Source organism: Emys orbicularis, chromosome 11 (genome assembly GCF_028017835.1).
Source record: "Emys orbicularis isolate rEmyOrb1 chromosome 11, rEmyOrb1.hap1, whole genome shotgun sequence".
Taxonomy (NCBI): Eukaryota; Metazoa; Chordata; order Testudines; family Emydidae; genus Emys; species Emys orbicularis.
Window position 1 is genome coordinate 56,433,618 of NC_088693.1, and position 19,530 is coordinate 56,453,147.

General features: G+C 40.6%; 1 protein-coding gene across 1 annotated transcript; it reads left to right on the forward strand.

The window, feature by feature from the left end:
* The first annotated feature begins 271 nt into the window (after positions 1-271).
* Positions 272-19,419, forward strand: COQ10B (coenzyme Q10B). The gene is made up of 5 exons (XM_065413064.1): positions 272-389; positions 5,379-5,528; positions 9,689-9,881; positions 13,155-13,256; positions 18,120-19,419. The coding sequence occupies exons 1-5, from the start codon at positions 316-318 to the stop codon at positions 18,285-18,287; spliced, it is 687 nt and encodes a 228-aa protein (XP_065269136.1). The 5' UTR covers positions 272-315; the 3' UTR covers positions 18,288-19,419.
* The last annotated feature ends 111 nt before the right edge of the window (positions 19,420-19,530 follow it).

Sequence of the window (19,530 nt, forward strand, 5' to 3'; positions counted from 1 at the left end):
TCGTCCCGCCCCTGTTGCGCCCATCCTTATGTAACCCCGACAAAGCCAGCCCTAAGCCTTGTGACTGCGCGCGGTCCCGTAGCTCTGTCTCGCGCTCGCGCACCAGAGTCATGGGGTGGGTGTGGGAGAGGGTGTGTCGAGGGTAGGACACCGCGATTCACTTAGCAGTGACGTGCGGGACTTTGGACACGGTGATTGGTGGCGTCTGGGCGGCTGCTGCGCGGTGATTGGCTTGCTAGAGATGGGGGCGAGTCTGGCGCTGGCAGCCGTTAGGCTGACTGACTGGGATGGGGAGGTGAGGCAGCGGGGCCGAACATGGCGCGGAGCGGCCGGGCGCTTGGGAAAGTGCTCGCCGAAAGGCTCACGGCGCCGCACAGAAGCGTTCTCAGGTAGGCGGGGTCCTCGCGTCCGGCCAGTCACAGTGACATGGGCAGGTTTAAAGGGGCTGGTGACCCCCCCGCGCCCCGTTCTTCCCCGCACTGCGAGCGGCTCCTCCCACCGCCTAGGCACTGGGAATCTCCCTTGAGCCGCTCCTCCACCTCGTGAGAGGCGGCCCCTGCTCGCTCCACCCGGCGCCCGGGAGCTGAGTGGCGGTAACTAACAGCGTTGACATTCGCCTTGTGGTCAGTAGGCTCCAGAGTGAACACGCTGGCGCTGGGCGGGGAAACTGCTTGCGCCTCTCGGAGCCCCCATCTGGCTGAGGATTTGGGCACTTGGGGTCGTGGGGCTCAAGGCTCTTTCCAACTCAAAGGCAATAAATAGGTAGCTAGGTAAATCCTCTGGGGAAACCCCAACATCACGCTGGAGTTAAGGGGATAATTTAAGGGTGAAATACTGTCACAGGAGTGTTGTGATGATTGCAAAAAACTTTACTGCAGATGAAAGGTCTGGTTTTGCTTGAAGGAAATGCAAAACATTAACAGTCTACAAACTGACACTCTCTCTAGCTGAACCAATATATATAATTTTGGGGCACATTTCAAACATATTTCAAGACCTATGTCATGACATTTTAATAAATGTAAGGTTAATTAAGAGTCAAGACCTACCCACTTTGTGTCACAACCGGTTCTGTTAAACCCAGTCTTTCAATTATAGAGGCAGGTTGTGTGAAAACAAAAGAAAACTCTGAAAGCAAAATGGACTCAAACTACTTCTTAATAAGGAGTGAAATAATAAAAGGGCTCTTCCAGTCTTTATTTTTATTAGGGAGCTGCTGGTTGTGCCTCCATGTTAAGGTTGAGGTACGGTGTGTGTGTGGTTCCCCTTTTCCCCGTATTTAAAACTGGTAATAAATAGGCTGGAGTTGAAATCCCTTCATGATGTCATAAACTACATTCAGTTGTTTGACACGGACTGAAGTAGCAAAATGTGGGATCTTCTTTTCCCTCTTTGGAGGGGAAAAAAATGTCATTTTATGTCCTGTCCACATTAAAGTGAAGTTTAATGTGGGCTGGAGATACTAAAATAGTTCATCCTTGTTAAATGAAAGTTGCTTTTTAAAATGATTTAATGTGTGTGGTTTGAGGACAAACAACATTCCCAGAAACCGTGTCTAACACAGAAAAGCCTGTTATTTAGAATCTTGATACCTAGTAACATTTGAATATGGTTATATCCTGTCTTAAAGAAACATGATGTTTAGGTGCTTTTGATCCAAGTGTAACTTGTCTTAAAATGATAGTGTGTTCAGGACTTTCTGTCATTGACAGTGAGATAAAGAATTAGGGGAGGGTAGATATTACTAGGGTTTTTATAAGCACTATGTTCATGATCTACCAAATACTTAGCTATAGATCCAATCTGTACCAAACTTGTATATAAACTTATCTTTATAACAACTTGTATAATGCATGTACCAAATACATACCGCTATCTATTAATGTTTTAATCAATAATGTGCTATTAATAAAAGAGGGAGAGACATTCAGACCACTCTTCCATAAAGCACTTTTTTTCCTTTGTCACCTAGTGCAGAGAGGAGCACTGTGGAAAGCTGCACAATTATGTGAAAAGGAAAGATGTCTATGTGGTATCTTAACACCATGCAGCTGCTTACAACCTTCTAATGTGTGAGCTTTGCTCTGCCTGTGTGTTGAGTACCAAACTAACTAATGAGGGAGAAATTGATGTCCACTGGGATTTGGAATGAGATCAATTTATGTCACATTGGTGTCAAAGGCCATAAAACAGCCACCAGTTGACATTAACTTGATGAAACTGATATTTGAGAAACTATGAATACGGTTACACTGGCACATCATTAGTACTAATCTCAGTCTTTTTTATCATTTGTTAGATATCTCTCTTCTTCTAGTACTTGATTCTAATCAACTTTAATCTTAAAACAGATCTGTTTTTTTTAAATTTAATAAAATCATGGAGTCTATGTTATTTGAACATGTAAGATACAGTAGTAACTGTTTACTCCATGGAGCATGAAAGCCATGTGGTACCATAGTTGGTGTCCTAGCATTTGGAGATAAAGCAGCAAATGATTGGATTGGATAATAGTAAAAAAGTATACTAAGATGTGAAAGCTGGCTGCCCTGTTGCTAGAGACGGGTGAATGCAGGACTAGAAGCCAAGTACTTCTGAATTCTAATATGGGCGCTGCTGCTATCTGCCCTCTGTGACCTTGAACAAGTCACTAATACGCTACATCTGTTTCCCTAACTGTAAAATTGGTAATATTTAGTGTTTGAAGATGGATGAACAATGAGTGTTGAGCACTGTTTTTTATATACCTAAACTAAATACTTCGCTACTTACTACATGTGACCTTGAAAGAGTTAAAAGCCTGATTCAAGAAAGCGCCTATGCTTAAGTCCCACTGGTATTACGTATTTAAGTGATGTCTTCTGTAAGGATGCTTTCCTGAATCGGAGCTGAAGACAGCACATTCTTGATATCTGATTTATCTTCAGATGAAATAAAGAGAAAATAAACTGATGATGCAGTATTCCATATGAAACTTCCCCAGACTTGTTAACCTTGTAATTTCTTCTTATGTTAATCATGCCTGCCTTGAATGGTATTAAAACTCTAAACCAGACATTATCTATCAGCAATTATTTCTCATTGTTCTTATTTATGTTATTTAACATAAAGGATTGGGATTTGGAAGTTGCAAAACAAGTTTACCTGAAAAATGGTTTGAAATATTTTTACTGATCATTACAGAAATTTAAATACACATTTATTTTTGACAATGTACCACATACATAGTTAAAAACTCTCATGTTTTATTTTTGTCTGTGGTCGAGAGAGGCTAACTTAAATGTAAAATAAGGCCTATCCCAAGTTTTCTGACTGCATTGGCCAGATCTATAGAAATTTGATAAAATAATTAATCCTTATCCATATCCATCTCTCTGGCACTGCAAGACTGTTTCTTTATGGTACCCCTTGCCGCATCTTGTCCAGACTATTGCTAAATTATGGGACTGTATTCACATCTTTTGAGATACAACTGTCCTACAGTCAAATAGATGTCATTCTCAAGGGTTTTCCAGATACTCAGCCTAACTTTCCCTTTCCTAATTTCATACCAATACTCCTGGTTGTATCTCCGATACAATCCCAAGTAATTCTTTTCTGTCTCTGGTGTTTACAGTTTTAAATATTTGTAGTCTATGGTCTTGTTTCACATGTTTTATTACCTCACAAAATATGTATATATTATCTCTCCAGACTCTGATCGTGTTCTTTGCTCTCTTCTGAAGTCCCTCCCAGATGGGTTTTCTGCCTGCTAACATGGTGAACCAGAACTAAATGCAAGTGTAGCCCTGGGGTAGTTGTACAATCGAGGGTTACTATTGCAGTTCTTAGGGGCTTAAGCATTTTTGTCAAAAGTCTTCATGATAGTTTAGAATAGAATTTAGTTACTCAAGTAGATATTTCTATTATATAAGCTCCTCAAAGCAGGGATTGTGTCTCAAGAATGTTTGTAAAATGGCTTGTATAATTACAGCATTATTTGAATGTCCTGTAATAAAGCTCCATTGAGGTGAGTGCAGAGCAGGTATGTGATGCTTCCATGGTGGTTTGAATGTCTGCCCCATAAGTTTACACTGTTGGTTATTGTAGGACATTATTGGGTGTTTCACAGGCTATCAAAAGTTAATAGTTTCTTCTTTAAATAGTTGGCAGTTTACACTTGGTTATCATAACTTGCTAGACTTCAGTGGTTAAGGAGAAGTACGCTATGTAAAAAAAACTTTCAGCTTATTGGGGAAGGTCAGTTCCATTTTTAACTCCTCATCCATATGACTGCTCGAATCTAGAGTTACAATTCTGATTGTGTTGTTAGAAATATGATAGAAATAGATAGTTCATTAGATATTATGGGGAGAGGTACCACTGGTAGATAGTAGAGCTCTGTCTTTTGAATGCATTGATGCCAGGAATCAGGACTTCCTGAGGTTAACTTTTGTATAAAATATATTAGTGCTTCTTAACAATGATAGATCCCAGCTCAAGCAGAGTCCAGAATTTAACAGTGTAGGTAGATCTATAAATGTGATGATTCACATTTAAAAACTGAAATATGCTTTGTATTTTTCCATAATCTTAAATTCATTGACAGAATACAGATATAACCTTTATAAGTATTTCTGAAAAGTAAATGGTGGGGTTTTATTTCTGAAAACACTTGAGTTCAAGATTATATATGATGATCTCAACTCTTTCAGGAGAAACAAATGTCTAAAGTAGGATAAGGAATGTAGTTTCCTCTCCAAAAGGCCATGCAGCCAGGAACTTGCTTTTTAAGAGAAATAAGGGGGGAGGAGAAACCAATTTCTCGTAATCTGAAACATAAAAATATGAATGTATTTTTAATGGAATTCAGCTGCGTATCTCACTTCTTTTCCTGTTCACATATTCAGAACGGGACAAAATATTAGAGATGACTTCTGAAAACTATTTATGTATTAGCAGGAAATGCTGTTCTGCAAGTCAAAGTGAACTCAGTTTAGAGTATGGCCTCAGACTGACTTGAAGCCAAGTCTTAAGGGAAGCCTTTGTATTTTACTGTGTGCCAATTTTTTTTTCCGTGACTGGGAGCTATTTTTAGTTTCGTCAAAGGCAAAAAAAGGTTAACGTTGCATCTTGAACAGCTTACAGACTGTTACGGAGCTCACTTTCACATCTGAATCCAAAATTTTCAGCAATACTGTAGAACAGATTGCCTGTATGTCTCACTTTAATGTATGGAGTGTTGTAGCCATGTTGGTCCCAGGATATTAGAGAGATAAGATAGGTTAGGTCATATCTCTTATTGCACCTCACCCACCTTGTCTGTCTCACTTCATTGCATTAATAATTTGTTTTGTTAATCAAAAACACACTATAATAAAACATTTTCACAATTGCAGGCACTTGGCTTCATGTGGTATTCTGATGAGCAGAATTCCTCCAATGCAAGCATCTGTAACAAACCGTACCTTCGCAAGAAGAACTTTCTTCAACATTGCTTCACCGTTTGGAAACAAAAGAAAAGAATATTCTGAGAGAAGGATTATAGGGTTTGTATAATAGAACTATGGAAATAGATTTATAGATGTCTGTGTGCATTTGGTTTCCACAAGTTGTTGTAGATAACCAGAAATACTAGAAATGTTTATGGCTTATGTTTAGTGGTGACTAATGATTTTAAAGGAGCCTGACTTTCAGAAAGTGCAGAGTATCTCTCCCCTCAAAATCAGGCCCCTTTTAAGTGCTTCAAATTGAACACCAAAAAATGAAGATACTAAAAATCACTAGCCAGTTTTGAAAGGTTTAGTATGTGACCGTTGTCTTGTCCAGAAATTAAACCTGGTGTTCAAAAAAAATTATAATAAATAAAAAAGCTACCCCTTCTAGTGGAAAGAATGCCTTAACCATTTAATTTGCTTCTGCAGAAAACTAATTCCAGCAAAATAACAAAGGTATGAACTCAACTAGTTTTCCCTCATTTGCTCCAAGATTATGCTGATACTTTCCACTTATATTACACCTTTCATTTGAGGATCTTGAGTTTTTAGATTGCTATTGGGGGTGTGGAGAGGAAGCATTATCCCTGTTTTATAGATGGGGAAACAAAAGTACAGAGCTACAGCCCAGGGTGAAATCTGGCCCCATTAAAGTCAACAGCAAATCCCCTGTTGATCTTAATAGAGCCAGGATTTCATGCTAGGGCTCTTGGCCTCCCAGTCACATGTTCTGGATATGAGACACATTGTTTCCTCTTCAAACACTGCCTTTGCATGAAATGGCAAGTGATCCTTGAATTTCAGTGAGCTACATGTGTGTATCCAAAAGAATAACTTGGCCAACAGCTGTTATGTTTGTGATTTTTTTTCCTCTGGAATGGATTCTCTGTTCATTTTTCCAAAGCAGAACTTTCCTTTTTAGGATGCAGGAAAAACAGTCTTCCCTTTCACTTTTGACACATCTCTTCTTTGTAGTTGTTGCAGTGTAGTATCTCTCCTCCTGTAGAGCACCTTTGTTTAATTGATAAACTTGGATGTAGCGGAGCAGGAAAAAGGACTACCTCCCAGCTGAAATACTATACTTCTTTGGTCTCTTAGTACTGAGGAGTGTTGGCCACAATCCAGATATGTCTCTCACTTGTGTGGTTTTTTTTTTTTTTTTTTTTTTTTTTTTTTTAATTTGTCAGACATATAATTATATTTGTTAATGTGACGACATTGCTGGATCCATAAGTCTGCATTGTTGACATATATTTAAAGATGGAATGAAATGCTTTTTAAACATTAAGGAGTTACTTTCAATCAGTGGTCCCCAAACTTTTGAAGGTCACCCCCCCTTACCCCTGTCCCTTCCACCAGGAACGAGGCTCCGGCTGTGGGGGGTAGACACGGACGGGGTAAAGGGGCCAGGGCTGGGTCCGCAGTTGGGGGTGGATTTGTGGCTGGGAATGGGGCTGCTCCCAGGTGCGGCTCTGCTCCTGGCCTTGGCCCTGGGCCAGGAATGGAGCTGAGGCTAGGGGCAGGGCCAGGAGTGGAGCTACGCCGAGGCTGGGGACAGGAGCCGAGGACGCGGCTGGTGGCAGGACTGGAGCTGAGCTGGGGGCAGAGAGGGTTTGGGTGGTGCTCCCTCCCCGCCCCCTGTGGGGACTGGCCCAGGCCCCACCATTCCCCCCGGACATTCCTAGCAGGGTGTGCCCCACAGTTTAGGGACCTCCATTTTAAATTGATAGGATGCATGCAAGAGTTCAGGATCTCTTTCTTCTCAATTTGATGACTGACATTGGGACACCTAAAGCAGAAAAGGGGCTGTGTGTTCCACTTTGCTTTAATTGTTTGTAATGTCACCAGTTGTTTTAGGAGAAACTCAAGATCAGAATTTTGTTTTTAATTTTTTTCCCAAATGCTCCTTACAATTTTTTAATCTTTAATTTAAACCCATCCCCATACTTCCTTACGGTCCAATCCTACAAGGCGCTATGCACTTTGGAAGTCAGGGCACTCTGTACTTATCAGGAGGTGCTCAGCACTTTGTGGGTATGGGCTGATCTTACTTACTATTTCTAAAGCACCATAAATGTAATTAACACTTCAAACAAATAAGAATGTCCATGCCCCCAAGCAATTTGCTATGTGAAGTTTAAACAAGATGTATGAGGGAAGACAACAAAATGCTGGGCACAGGATGAGGGTGATGTGAGGACAAGGGCTGATGGGATAAGATAATGGAGTTCCTGAGGTAGCTGATAGATGTATCTTGAGGGTTAAACTAGGAAGTTCACAGCATTGCTGAAGGATTGAAGAAATGAAGGGTCTGGAGATGGGATTGAGCTAAGGTTTTCCCACTGCAATAAAAGATAATAGGAAAAGGAGCCAGATAAGGGAGAGTGGTTAAAGAGAAAAGAGGAGGTGAAATAAGCAGAAAGGAGGAGTTATGAGTTGAAGGGTTAGAGGCAGATAGAAGAAAAGAGATTGCAGCAGGAGGATTCTTTAATTAGATCTGTTGTTTTCCAGAAACTCTTGTATACTCATTGTATTGTATATGCACAAAATTTGACTTTCAAAGGGTCATAACTGGTTAAATCAAAATCAGTTTTCTTTGGAAGACGCTGACAGGTCTCAGTGAGGGCAATTACCATGTCAAATGGTTGCAAGATTATTATTATTTGTGTGTGTCTGCAAGTTAGCTGCTTTTGGAAAGGGGAGAAAGCTGCAATTTTCCCTTCAAACTTGGCATATACTCAACCCCACTTTGCTGCCCTTTCCCCCTTTAAAAAAAAAAACACCCCAAAAATCATTTCCCAACAGAAACCAACTTTGGAAACACTACTGCAGCTTTGCCTCTAGCAGTTTTTTCAGCTTTCCTAATAATACAGGATTTTTAAAGTTTGTATATTTTAAAAGCATGCAGATCTGCAAAACATTAATGTGGCTGATTTGCTAAAGGGTGGGATGAAAAGATAAAGATCTATAGAATCTGTATCTCTGTAGAATTTACTGCAATTTTGCATGTTTCTAGAAGTCTGAACTAGAGGTATAAAAACTGTTCTGTGGAAAATCACTTGTGCAGTATTTGAAGAGCCTTAATGGATAATTAGGAAAAATAGCAACATTTTTTCCCATCTTCTGATATCCTTGTTTGACCATTACAAATGAAGGTGATATAAATATTTACTTCACATACGGGTCAGAATCAGTAAAAATTGCGTTCCGCATTTACCTAATTTAAAAACTAGTTCAAGACAAGACTAGAATTTCCACTTTGCTTTCACCCTAAGGGTTTGAATGAGATTCTGAGTAAATGAGTAAAAAGTCGGGGGGGGGGGGGTTATTAAATCCAGCATCTTAGCCTAATGGCTTCTTTTTAGGTGTTTTGTTTTGTTTGTTTGTTTGTTTGGTTTTGTTTTTGGTAAAGTCCATTTGATACAGAAGTAGCTGAAAAAGCCCCAAAACCTAAGACTAAAAGGTTCCCCCCTTTTTGAGACACTTCTAAAATTTAGTACCAACAGTGTTTATCTTGAAGAATTGCATGTGCAGACTGCTTGAAATTGGCTTTTAGCTTGCTTTTTTTAAAAAAAAAAAAAAAAAAAATACTGAGTAATATAGGCTCCAATCCTGCAAACACTTACGGATATGAGGGGCTAGTCATATGCATGAAATTACAAATTACTCATTTGTGTGTTTGTAGGGTTGGGACTTTAGCTCTCGAATGCAAGGGACTAATAGCAGCAGCTTGACAGAACAGATGGTGGGTAAGCACTGTGCTGGCTTCCCCATCTAGTTTTACCCAACATACCTCATCCCAACCTGTGGCATCTTATCTATTCCAATGTCTTGCTTCCCTTGGGCAAATACTGATTTGTACCAAATTGCTTACAACTCTTTCTTAACTATTTTTAATTAGCTAAGTTACCTGTACATTTTTTAATAATAGCTGTATTGTCTTCAGTTGATTGTATCTTTTGAGATTCTAAGTTGTATGATTTTTAGAATGGAAATGTTCTTTATTTAGCTTTTTGTAAAGTGTAGTCAGCATTTACAGTGCTGAATAAATTACTGCTAAAATATTAAAAGGATGTAAGGCTGCAAAGTCAAGAACTCATACATTTTGAAATACCAAAATTAAAGTTGCCCATGTAACTTATAGTAACTTGGAAAGCTTTTATATTTAAATTACTACAGTTTTATAACTGGTAATGTCATGTTTCTATTTTCAGTTATTCCATGCAGGAAATGTATGAAGTGGTAGCTGTTGTGGAGGACTACAAACTCTTTGTTCCTTGGTGTAAAAAGTCAGACATATTATCCAAACGTTCTGGATACTGCAAAGCCCACTTAGAAATAGGATTTCCTCCTGTGGTAGAGAAGTATACATCAGTTGTTACCCTAGTGAGACCTCACTTGGTTAAGGTAATTCTTATTTTGTGTATTTCTTGTGTGTAACTTTTCCTAATATCCAATTGTATAAACTTAATTCTTTAAAGAAAACAGGAAACTATGACTTCAAAACAAAATTCAAAAATGATTTTGAGTGGTGCTGTATTTTCAAAGACTGTGTGTAGCTTTTGTTTAAGACCTAATTACAGCTGAGGGATATTGAACATTGTTTTTAAAATGTGAGTTGCAAAGCAGAAAAATCTTTGCCTTATTCTTTTTATTATGTGAGAAATAACCAGCCATTTATGTGATATGTGTATATACAAATTCCTGGTTCTCTTCATTATAAGGTGTGTGTGTGTGTGTGTGTGTGTGTGTGTGTGTGTGTGTATCTTGACTTACCCACTCCTCAACGAAAAAGGGTATGATGCTTCAGACACTTCAGCAAGAACTGTGGCATCTGTCATCACTCTCCTCCAGCATTCATGACTTACATTATTTGGCTGGAAAGGCTCAAGCCCTTTAATGGTGAAGGCTTGTTCAGTAGCAAGACTGATGAGAAGATGGAGACTGTGTCTACTGCTCTGTCTTTCAGTTTAACCTGGTCAGAAGAGAAGGAACCTGCTTCATCTTCTTTCACGTTCCAGAGGCAATAACTTTCATCTGTTTCCTTTTACCCTTCTTCATAACAGTTTCAACCATGGCAGTAACCAAAAAGGCAGATTAAAAGGACAACATTTTAAGCAGAGGTCTGGCACTTCAGCTGCTCTTTTGTCCTCTACACCTACTCAGGCTCAAATCCAAGGGTTGCTTGGGAACCTAATCTCTATTTCTTTTATGCTTCTTTGTCCCACACCTCTCCTTCACTTTGGGAATTGTCTCCTCGATTTTCTTGCAGCATGGAGTAGAATTGTCATAGATAACTTGTGTCAAAGATAACTGTTCGGATAAGCAGCCCAAATCTGTTCTTTCTCCCATCCCCATTCTTTCCAGGGATTCCTTTTATAAAACACTGTTAAGAGCAGAAATGGATTCCTTGTTAAGTATGGGAGATATAAGATGCCAAGACAGTACAGTGGGGGGAAGGGCTTTTATTTAAAGTCCTTTCTCATTCTGGGGGGGAAAAAAAGGTGGTCTCCCTCCGATCATGGACCTGAGACAGCTGAACAATTACAGCAGAAAGTTCAGGTTTCACATGCTGACTGGACTGTCTCCCTACTGTTTTCCTACAAGACTGGCTCTTGACCTAAAAGATAACGCTGAATGTAGACATCAGTTGATGAGCAGCCTCTCTCTTAATTTACAGCGCACCTTAAAAGAGCTCATCTAGTCTTGGAGAAGACTAGAGCAGGGGTTCTCAACCTTTTTCTTGCTGAGACCCCCCTCAACGTGCTATAAAAACGCCAGAGCCCAGTGGGTTCGGGGGGGGGGGGGGGACCCTTGGGCATAGGCATAGTTTTACTTCTGTTTTTTCGGGGGTGGGTGGGGGGGGGGGGGGAACAGCTGGTGGGGCTCAAGCCAGCTCTGCACAATAGGGTCCAGGGAGGGAGTGCCACCTCCACCCCTGACTCACTGAGGCCACCCAGCCTGTCTGGGCTGTGGGGGGATGCAACCAAAAAATATAACTCAAAGGGAGGAGTCAATTCAAAAAGCTTGAAAACCACTCAGGGTGCAGAGAGCAGGTAGCTAGGGGCTGTGTGGGGGTGGGGAGGTAGCTAGGGGCTGTGTGGGGGTGGGGAGGTAGCTAGGGGCTGTGTACAGGTAGGGGAGGGGCTCCTAGTGCGGCTCCTGGCTTCAGCCCAGCGCTGCTCCTGGCTTGTGGAGGGAAGGGGGTGCCAGACTCAGCCCTGCACCACTCCCATCTTGAGGGTGAGGGGGTAAGGAGGATGGGGTGCTGGCTTCAACCCTGCACCGCTCCAGGCTTCAGCGTTGGGGCTCGGGGCACTGGGTTTCAGCCGCAGGGCTCCGTGGACCCCCTGAAAGGGCTCGCGGACCCCTGGTTGAGAACCACTGGACTAGAATACTTCACCCCTAAGAGTGTTGAAGGGAGAAATCTATTTTTGGTGTGTAAGGTCTCTCCCAGACCTACTGTCTTTGTCTATACAAGGATTTTTTCCCCTAAAAATTCCCACCGTTCAGATCCATCAGTGTTGGCAATGTAGGAATGGTACCGTAAACAAGGAGCTGCTGGCATTCTACCTTGTGGTGTTATGGGTGGCTAAAACACCAGCAGCGCCTACCCACCATTGCTGTTGCTGAGAGTTGAATCGTTGATATCAACAGTGGCAGATGTGAAGGAAAAAAATTCTAGTGTTGATGCATCCATTGAGGCTAGAAGAGTTGCCAATTGGGGAGCAGCATTTGGGTGACTCTTGAAGAGGGAGCATTGTTCAGTCCTTCTCTGCTGGAAGTATGGCCAGCCCAAATCTGGGTTTGGACAGCAAACAAGAGTGAGTGAAAATAAGGGCTACATTGATCTTCTAATCCCAGAGTGGAGGTTATGAAGCCAACACCAGTATGCTCCCCTAATATAAAGCTTTAGGCAAGGACTCTAATCAGATCTACCCTTAAACACTGCTCGCTGGGAACTGAAGCCAAATATGTACACTTATGGCTAGATTCTGCTATTCTTCTATAGATTAAACCCTTACATTGAAATCAATGAGACTGTTCATTCAGTGAAAGTGGTAGAATATGTTCCTTAATGACATGTATTTCTCATGATAGAATATTTGTGAACTCTCAAACTTACAAAGGTGGCTGAACTTGAGACCTACGGTAGTTTAACATACAGCCACTAATACTGTTTAGTATCAAAAGACAATATCTACAAATTAAGACTACTTATACGGTGTAATTACAAATATTGGAGGCATTTCAGTGCATATATACAAGAAATAGTAAAGGTTAAATATCAGATGCTTTGTTTAAAACTACGGTACTTACAGCACAATGGTACTAAATAATTGCAATTTACAATACTAAGGCACTATTCTGCTTCTCCTACATATGTTGATCTCTTAGTTCTGTGCACCTGGTTTGAAATCTGTTGTGTGGATATGAGAACAGAAATTGGCCCTCTCCACACCCTCCTTTTTCCACCTAAGAACTGCTCCTCATGCAGATAACTTGATTGCATTGCTTTAAATTATTTTAGATAAACTGATCTTATCTTGGCTTCGATGCAGGAGGAATTCTTCGCTGCACCATGCCCTTTAACGTGTAGTGAAATGTGGAAACATTAACTTTCTTTGTATATTTAATGTACAAGAGCTTAGTTCTAGCTTAACTCAAACTTTCTTTTAGGCATCCTGCACAGATGGGAAACTATTTAATCATCTGGAAACAGTGTGGCGTTTCGGTCCGGGAATCCCAGGTTATCCAAGAACATGTACCTTGGATTTTTCAGTAAGTATGGTAATTAAGCTCACTGACTGCTGGAAATGGGACATGAAATGTACTTAAACACAAATGTGCTGCTGCTAATGAAAAATATGCTAAGCACATGCACTGAAAAATCAAGCTAACTTTACAAAAGTTACTCTGTTAAATTTTATCATGTGAAAATTTCCCTTTGTAGTCCTCATGAGAAATACTTCTTGGATGAAAACATTAGCTTCCATTGCAATGAAGTATTTCAGGGGGTTGAGTATTCTTCCCCCCCACCCCCACCCCAAAAAAATCCTACTAAACACTTAATGCTGGTGTTTTCCAGGTTGCCAGACAAACACAATTATCCCATATGTATTTAAGTCAATGATAGAATAGCCTACTAGATGATATAGACAAATGATTCTCAAACTTTTTTACTGGTGACCTCTTTCACATAGCAAGCTTCTGGGTCTGCACCCCCCCCCCTCCCCCAATCAAATAAAATGCTTTTATATATATTTAACACCATTATAAATGCTGGAGGCAATGCGGGGTTTGGGGTGTGGAGGCTGACAGCTCATGACCCCCTGTTTAAGAACCTTGCAACCCCCAGTTTGAGAACCCCTGATATAGACCATGTCCCCACAAATACAGGATTGTTCTCATGTTAGCTTCTAGTTTTTTAAATTTTCCAATGGAGAGGACTTCACCACTTCTGTTGGTTGGCTATTCCACAACCTCTAATAGATTTCAGTTAGGACGTGTGGTATTTTCCCTCTGCTCTTTAGCATGGAGTAGACTCTCTTCCTTTTTTGTGTATAGTCCTTTCTTCCTTCTTTGTACTGTTATCCAGTCCCTTTTTGGTTGTTTCTTAGCCAAGCTGTATGTAATGAGCTCTTCTGTTCTAATCTTTTCTCAACATAAGTGCTCCAGCCCCCAGTCACTTTTTGCTCCCTTATGAACTGCCTGCATGCTGTTTATATGGTTTGGTAATGAGGTGGCTGCAGTTAGATGTAGCCCACCTGCAAAGGAGAAGGGACTCGTTAACCCCCCCCCCCCCCACTGGGCCCTACCCCCTGAGCCCCAACCCCACCCAACCTCACCGGCCACTTCCAATGCCGAGATTGAGCCAGGGAGACTTCGCCCACCCGCAAGGAGGAAGGGACCTTTAAACCCCCTCCTACGGGACCTTACCCCCGGAGCCCCGAACCCACCCAACCTCACCGGCCACCGCCAATTCCGTGAGTGAGCCGGGGAGACCTCGCCCACCCGCAAGGCGGAAGGGACCCATATCCCCCCCCCCCCCGCGAGCCCTGAACCAGCCCAACCCCACCGACCACCGCCGATAACGAGAGTGAGCTGAGGGGACCTCGCCCACCCGCAAGGGGAAAGGGGCCTATATACCCCCCCCCTCCGATGGGCCTTATCCCTTGAGCCCTGAACCCACCCAACCTCACCGGCCACCGCCAATGCCAAGAGTGAGCCGGGGAGACCTTGCCCCCCCGCAAGGGGGAAGGGACCTATTAACCCCCCCCCCCCACTGGGCCTTTTCCCCTGAACCCCGAACCTACCCAACCTAACTGACTCCCACCACGTGAGGGTCGCCACATCACCATTACCCAGCCCACCTACTTGTACCCATGACTATTTGTACCCCCTATGTGGATGATTGACCCTCACCACTTACCAACTGTGTCTTGATCTCACCCACTGCTTACCCCCCCATTGGAGACATCACGGTCTGTATATATTATGTGTGCTGCCAACCCCGACATAACATCCCCCCATACTCTGTATGTTCCCCCAAAGATCGACAACTGACTCTTCAAATCTTCTGTACCGTTTATTTTTTAAATATTCCAGACAGAGTTACACTGGAGTTGTATTCAGGGCAAATAACTCTCTGTTCTATGATGGGAAACCACTGCAGTTCAAAACTGTTAGCCCTTTAGATGCAATATCTGATTTGCTAATACTTCTAGGTAGCTTTTTCCTTGTATTACTGCTTCTGTAGTTTCTCCTATTTTCTCTCTTTTTAGTTATTCGGTTTTTAAAATTTATCTCCTAATTCCTCTGTGTCTGTGTATGTGTGTCTGTCTGTCTCTCTCTATATATAGTATGCTTGTGTGTTGGCTTGTTTTTGGTCATTCCCAAGCCAGGGACCCACCTGTAAACCTGCACCTCTGTATATAGCCTGGCCTACAGCAGCAAATGCTGTACTCCAATCTGAGTAGATACTGTTGCCACCTGCTGGAGTTCCCTGATTTAAGAAACTCTCTTGTAAATAGGAGAAAGCTCTTTTGGTGCCTCTTGTAATTTGAGACCCTCTTGCTTGGGCTAATCTCCTTCAGTTTACTGGGCTTGGCGACATCACAAGTTCAGTAATAGAAAAACAAGCACATGCCTGTAAAATTCAATTGGTTCTCTCACAGGACATGCCACTTAATCTTGCAAGATGTATGGACCCCCAAACTCTTTTACTCATAGAACATAAAAGCTCCCCAGAAAAATGTATTATCCTAAAGTGCCTCAAAAAAAAAAAAAGCAGTATGCTAGCTCCCACTGATGATTATTGTGCAGAAATGCTGAAGGCTTTATCCCAAACCTTGTCTGAGTTGAGAAAGTTAGAATGACTGGTTTTAAATCCCATAATACCTTGTTCTAAGGAAACAGAAACTAAAAAAAAATCTTTTTACCTAAACCATTTTATGGCATTCTAGGTTGACACCTTTGTTAGAGGGAGTCAAAATTGGCCTTAAAACGGACACTGTTCAACTTTACTTGAACTGCTATCATGGCCCTTTGCTATCCACGCTATTTTGAAGCGGTAAATGGTTTGTGTCAGTAACAGAAGTAGAGACAGTTTAGTTCATTGGGTGTAGAAAAGGACTCTGAGTGAGGCACTTTGGAATGCTAATCCTTGCTCTGCCACTGACTTGCTGTGTGGTTACAGCTAAGTAATTTAATAAGTCTTTTCCCCATCTGCGAAATGAAGAGAATGTGACCAAGTAAAACTAAGTTATTTGCAATAACTGAGGGTTTAAGTGAAACAACTAAAAATTTAGTTTTAGGGATGTAGATTTAGATGCAAAAATAGAAATCTGAGCTGTGAGCTGCTGCTTGTTCCTACAGGCTACTATGCCAGTCTTCTACCAAGTCAGCAGTGAATTCTGAATGAGAGGTAGTTGAGTCTAAGCTGTTTTATAGCCCTTTTTAACCATTTTTCCTACAGACCTTAAGTACAGCATAGTGTTTGCAGTTCACTGGAAAAAATCTGTACTATCAGAAATTCTTAAACAAAATTAAACTGATACTTGTTTGCATGACAACTCTGGGTCCCTGCCCTGGAGTTCTTGTTCCCTTAAGAACTTTGAGAGTTGCAAAATGTGCTTGCCTTAACATCACTCCTACTTTACTCAAGTAAAAAAACCCTTGTCCCGTAAACAATCGTTTCTGTGCTGGAATGTGTAAGTAGATTAATATGCAGCACCATTCCAGATGAAGACTGCTGTATCTATTTGAAGCTGTAAGGACAATTTATAGGCAGGCTATGAGTGCCTCATTTGGAATTTAATGGGGACACCACTCTTAACACTGACTCTTAGGAAGAATGACACTTGATGTTTAAGCATCTTACAGCAAAGACTGCACCTGCAGTAGTGGAGTATGTCATAACACCATGCTGCAGCTCAGTACTGAGTGTGGTAAATTATCACCTACTAAACCATATGGGAATTTTGTAAAAAGATTTCTCTTAATAGGGTGACTTGTGTATGTAACCAATATAACTGAGTTAAGACACTAGTCCAGTTTACAGTGTAGATGAGTATTCCCTAAACTAAACTAAAACCATGAACAGCACAAAGTAATATGACAGGCTATTTCACATAAACAGTAACATGGCTGTCATGCATTATGTAAGCTTCCTGTCATTCTTGTTTTATACCAATATTTTTGGTTTAAATGCAAGAATAGTTAAATGGTTAGAGAATGATAGGATCCAAAATCTGGTACTGTAGTAGTCTTAGGGCTTGCTGCTTATAACTAGTACATCAGTTCTGTGTAAAATCAGTTGTTCTCATTTTGTGTTTAAGGGGAAGACCACCATTCACTAATTGGAATACTTAGATTCAAAGGTGGTGAGAGCAGCAAATGTAGTTTGCAGCAAACCTAAAGCTATAGCCTTAGGTACTGAAAGATGGATGGGAAAGAGTAGCAGCTGGTCTCCCTCCCTAATTGCCATATTATTCTTTCCTTGCTTTAAATGTAGCTATAGCATGACAACCACCAGTCAAGGTAAAAACTAGATGTAGTGTTAAAATGAAATGTCTTTTGTGTTCAAGTATGTTTACACATTCCCTCTCCATTTCAAGATCTAGCCCCCCCCCCCCCCCTTTTTTTTTTTTCCCTTTTCAGATGGTCTCTGGCCTTAACTCCATGTCTGCTAGCCCTTACTCACCTGGCTCTGACCAATGCAAATCTCTTTTCACACTTCTCTAGGTCTGTTTTCCTCCGTCACTAACTTATAACTGCATGCTTTATTCACCCATCATCTTCATTTTTTTTATAACTATCATGCTTTTGTATTAATAATGAAGTATTCTGGGATGCAGCATGTATGAAAGCATTTATCTAAAAATAAACTGAGTTGAATGGCTTGAGTTTTCACTTGAAATTTTTTTTAGAGTTGTATATAAACTTCATTTACAGCAGGTTAAAGCTCCACTTCCTACAAATAATTTTTTTTTAAATTGTGCTAGATATACAATTCAAAAATACCAGCCACACTTCCCATATAATGCACATTAAGTACATGGAGATGGACTTTTTGATAAAGCAAGACAATTTACTGAAATGGTAGATGCTAGAACAATCTCTTTTTCTTGATCTCTCAAACAGGTTTCTTTTGAGTTTCGTTCACTTCTACACTCTCAACTTGCTACACTATTTTTTGATGAAGTTGTTAAACAGATGGTAGCTGCCTTTGAAAGAAGAGCATCCAAAATCTATGGGCCAGAAACTAGTATACCTCGGGAGCTAATGTTTCATGAAATTCATCACACATAAAGGGAAAAAAGTTAGATCTCTATCTTTATTATAATCTAATTTGTACACCTTATTTATAAGAGGTGCTTTTCTCTGTGGGCATCTATTTGTTAACTTAGCTTTGTGTGTAATATACTGCTGTACAAAACATGCACATAATATGGAACCATGTACATAGAATATTAAGCTTCAAGTGCAATTCAGGGTGTGGTGTTTGTAACAAACTGAGTGGCAGCTACTGTAAGCTAGCCAATCAAGATTGCCTTTACCTTGCCAAACAGTTTGATTATATAATGAACAGCACATCAGCATTACTGCCTTATCTAAACTGTTAATTTTTTGCAGTGTTTGTAATAAGTGTATGAAGTTTAAGTTATTAGTAGTTTTTGAACATATGTAACTTATTCTCATGATATTAGCATCAACCTAAACAAGTTCAGGGAAAGTTTAAGGCAATTGCCCTTAACTTCCTACTTTTCCCTGCATCAGGAATACTAGTTTTATGCTCCAAAAGACTGAAAGAAGAATCCCCTAATGGACAGTTTCAATACATTTTAACTGACAAGGCTCCAGTAGACAAAGCAGTGCCATCTTACATTAGTAGCTGTGGTAAAAATATAAACTGACATTACAGAAGTTAAGAGCAGCACTTACTTGTTCTACAACTTATGAGTTTAAACTAAATCAGTGTGGTAGTGTACAACGTATATGTAATTGACTTAAAAAATAAAAAGGTCTAAAGGGAGCAATTAAGCTTTTTAGAAGAAATCTACTTATATTTACACATTCATTACTACCATCAAACAGATTACTATAACATTAAAACAATGAAAGGGGTAAGTTATGCCAAGGATTTTTTAACACATTTGATGAGGCTGGCACTGTTATCGCTAATCCCTTGTGTTATAACTTTCTATATTCCCCCTCCTCTCCAAAAGCAAGCTGGAGCTAAATTGTCTCTTAAAAATTAAAGATATAAACTAAGTGAGTGAATAGATCTGCATCCTTTTTCTATTATATTGAATTGCCTAATTCCTGTTTTAATTTTACCATTAGCTCAAGTCAAATTAAGTGAAATGTTTAGCTTCAAATCTAAAGTTTAATTTTTCTGAGAGGGAAAAGGGGTAAATGTATTAAGTGTACATAGAGTGGATACCCAGAAAACTTGAATCCCTTCAGATTCTTAAACTGAGTTCATTTAAATCAGTTGCAGGCACTACACTGAGTGCACAATTTCCCTCCCCCTAGATTAGCTTCAGTTTGC

What these genes read in the sequence shown, in the direction of transcription:
- COQ10B (XM_065413064.1), top strand. Translation starts at nt 316, where the DNA reads ATGGCGCGGAGCGGCCGGGCGCTTGGGAAAGTGCTCGCCGAAAGGCTC. An exon ending in CCGCACAGAAGCGTTCTCAG is followed by an intron (nt 390 to 5,378) that starts GTAGGCGGGGTC and finishes TCACAATTGCAG; the next exon opens with GCACTTGGCTTCATGTGGTA. An exon ending in TCTGAGAGAAGGATTATAGG is followed by an intron (nt 5,529 to 9,688) that starts GTTTGTATAATA and finishes TTCTATTTTCAG; the next exon opens with TTATTCCATGCAGGAAATGT.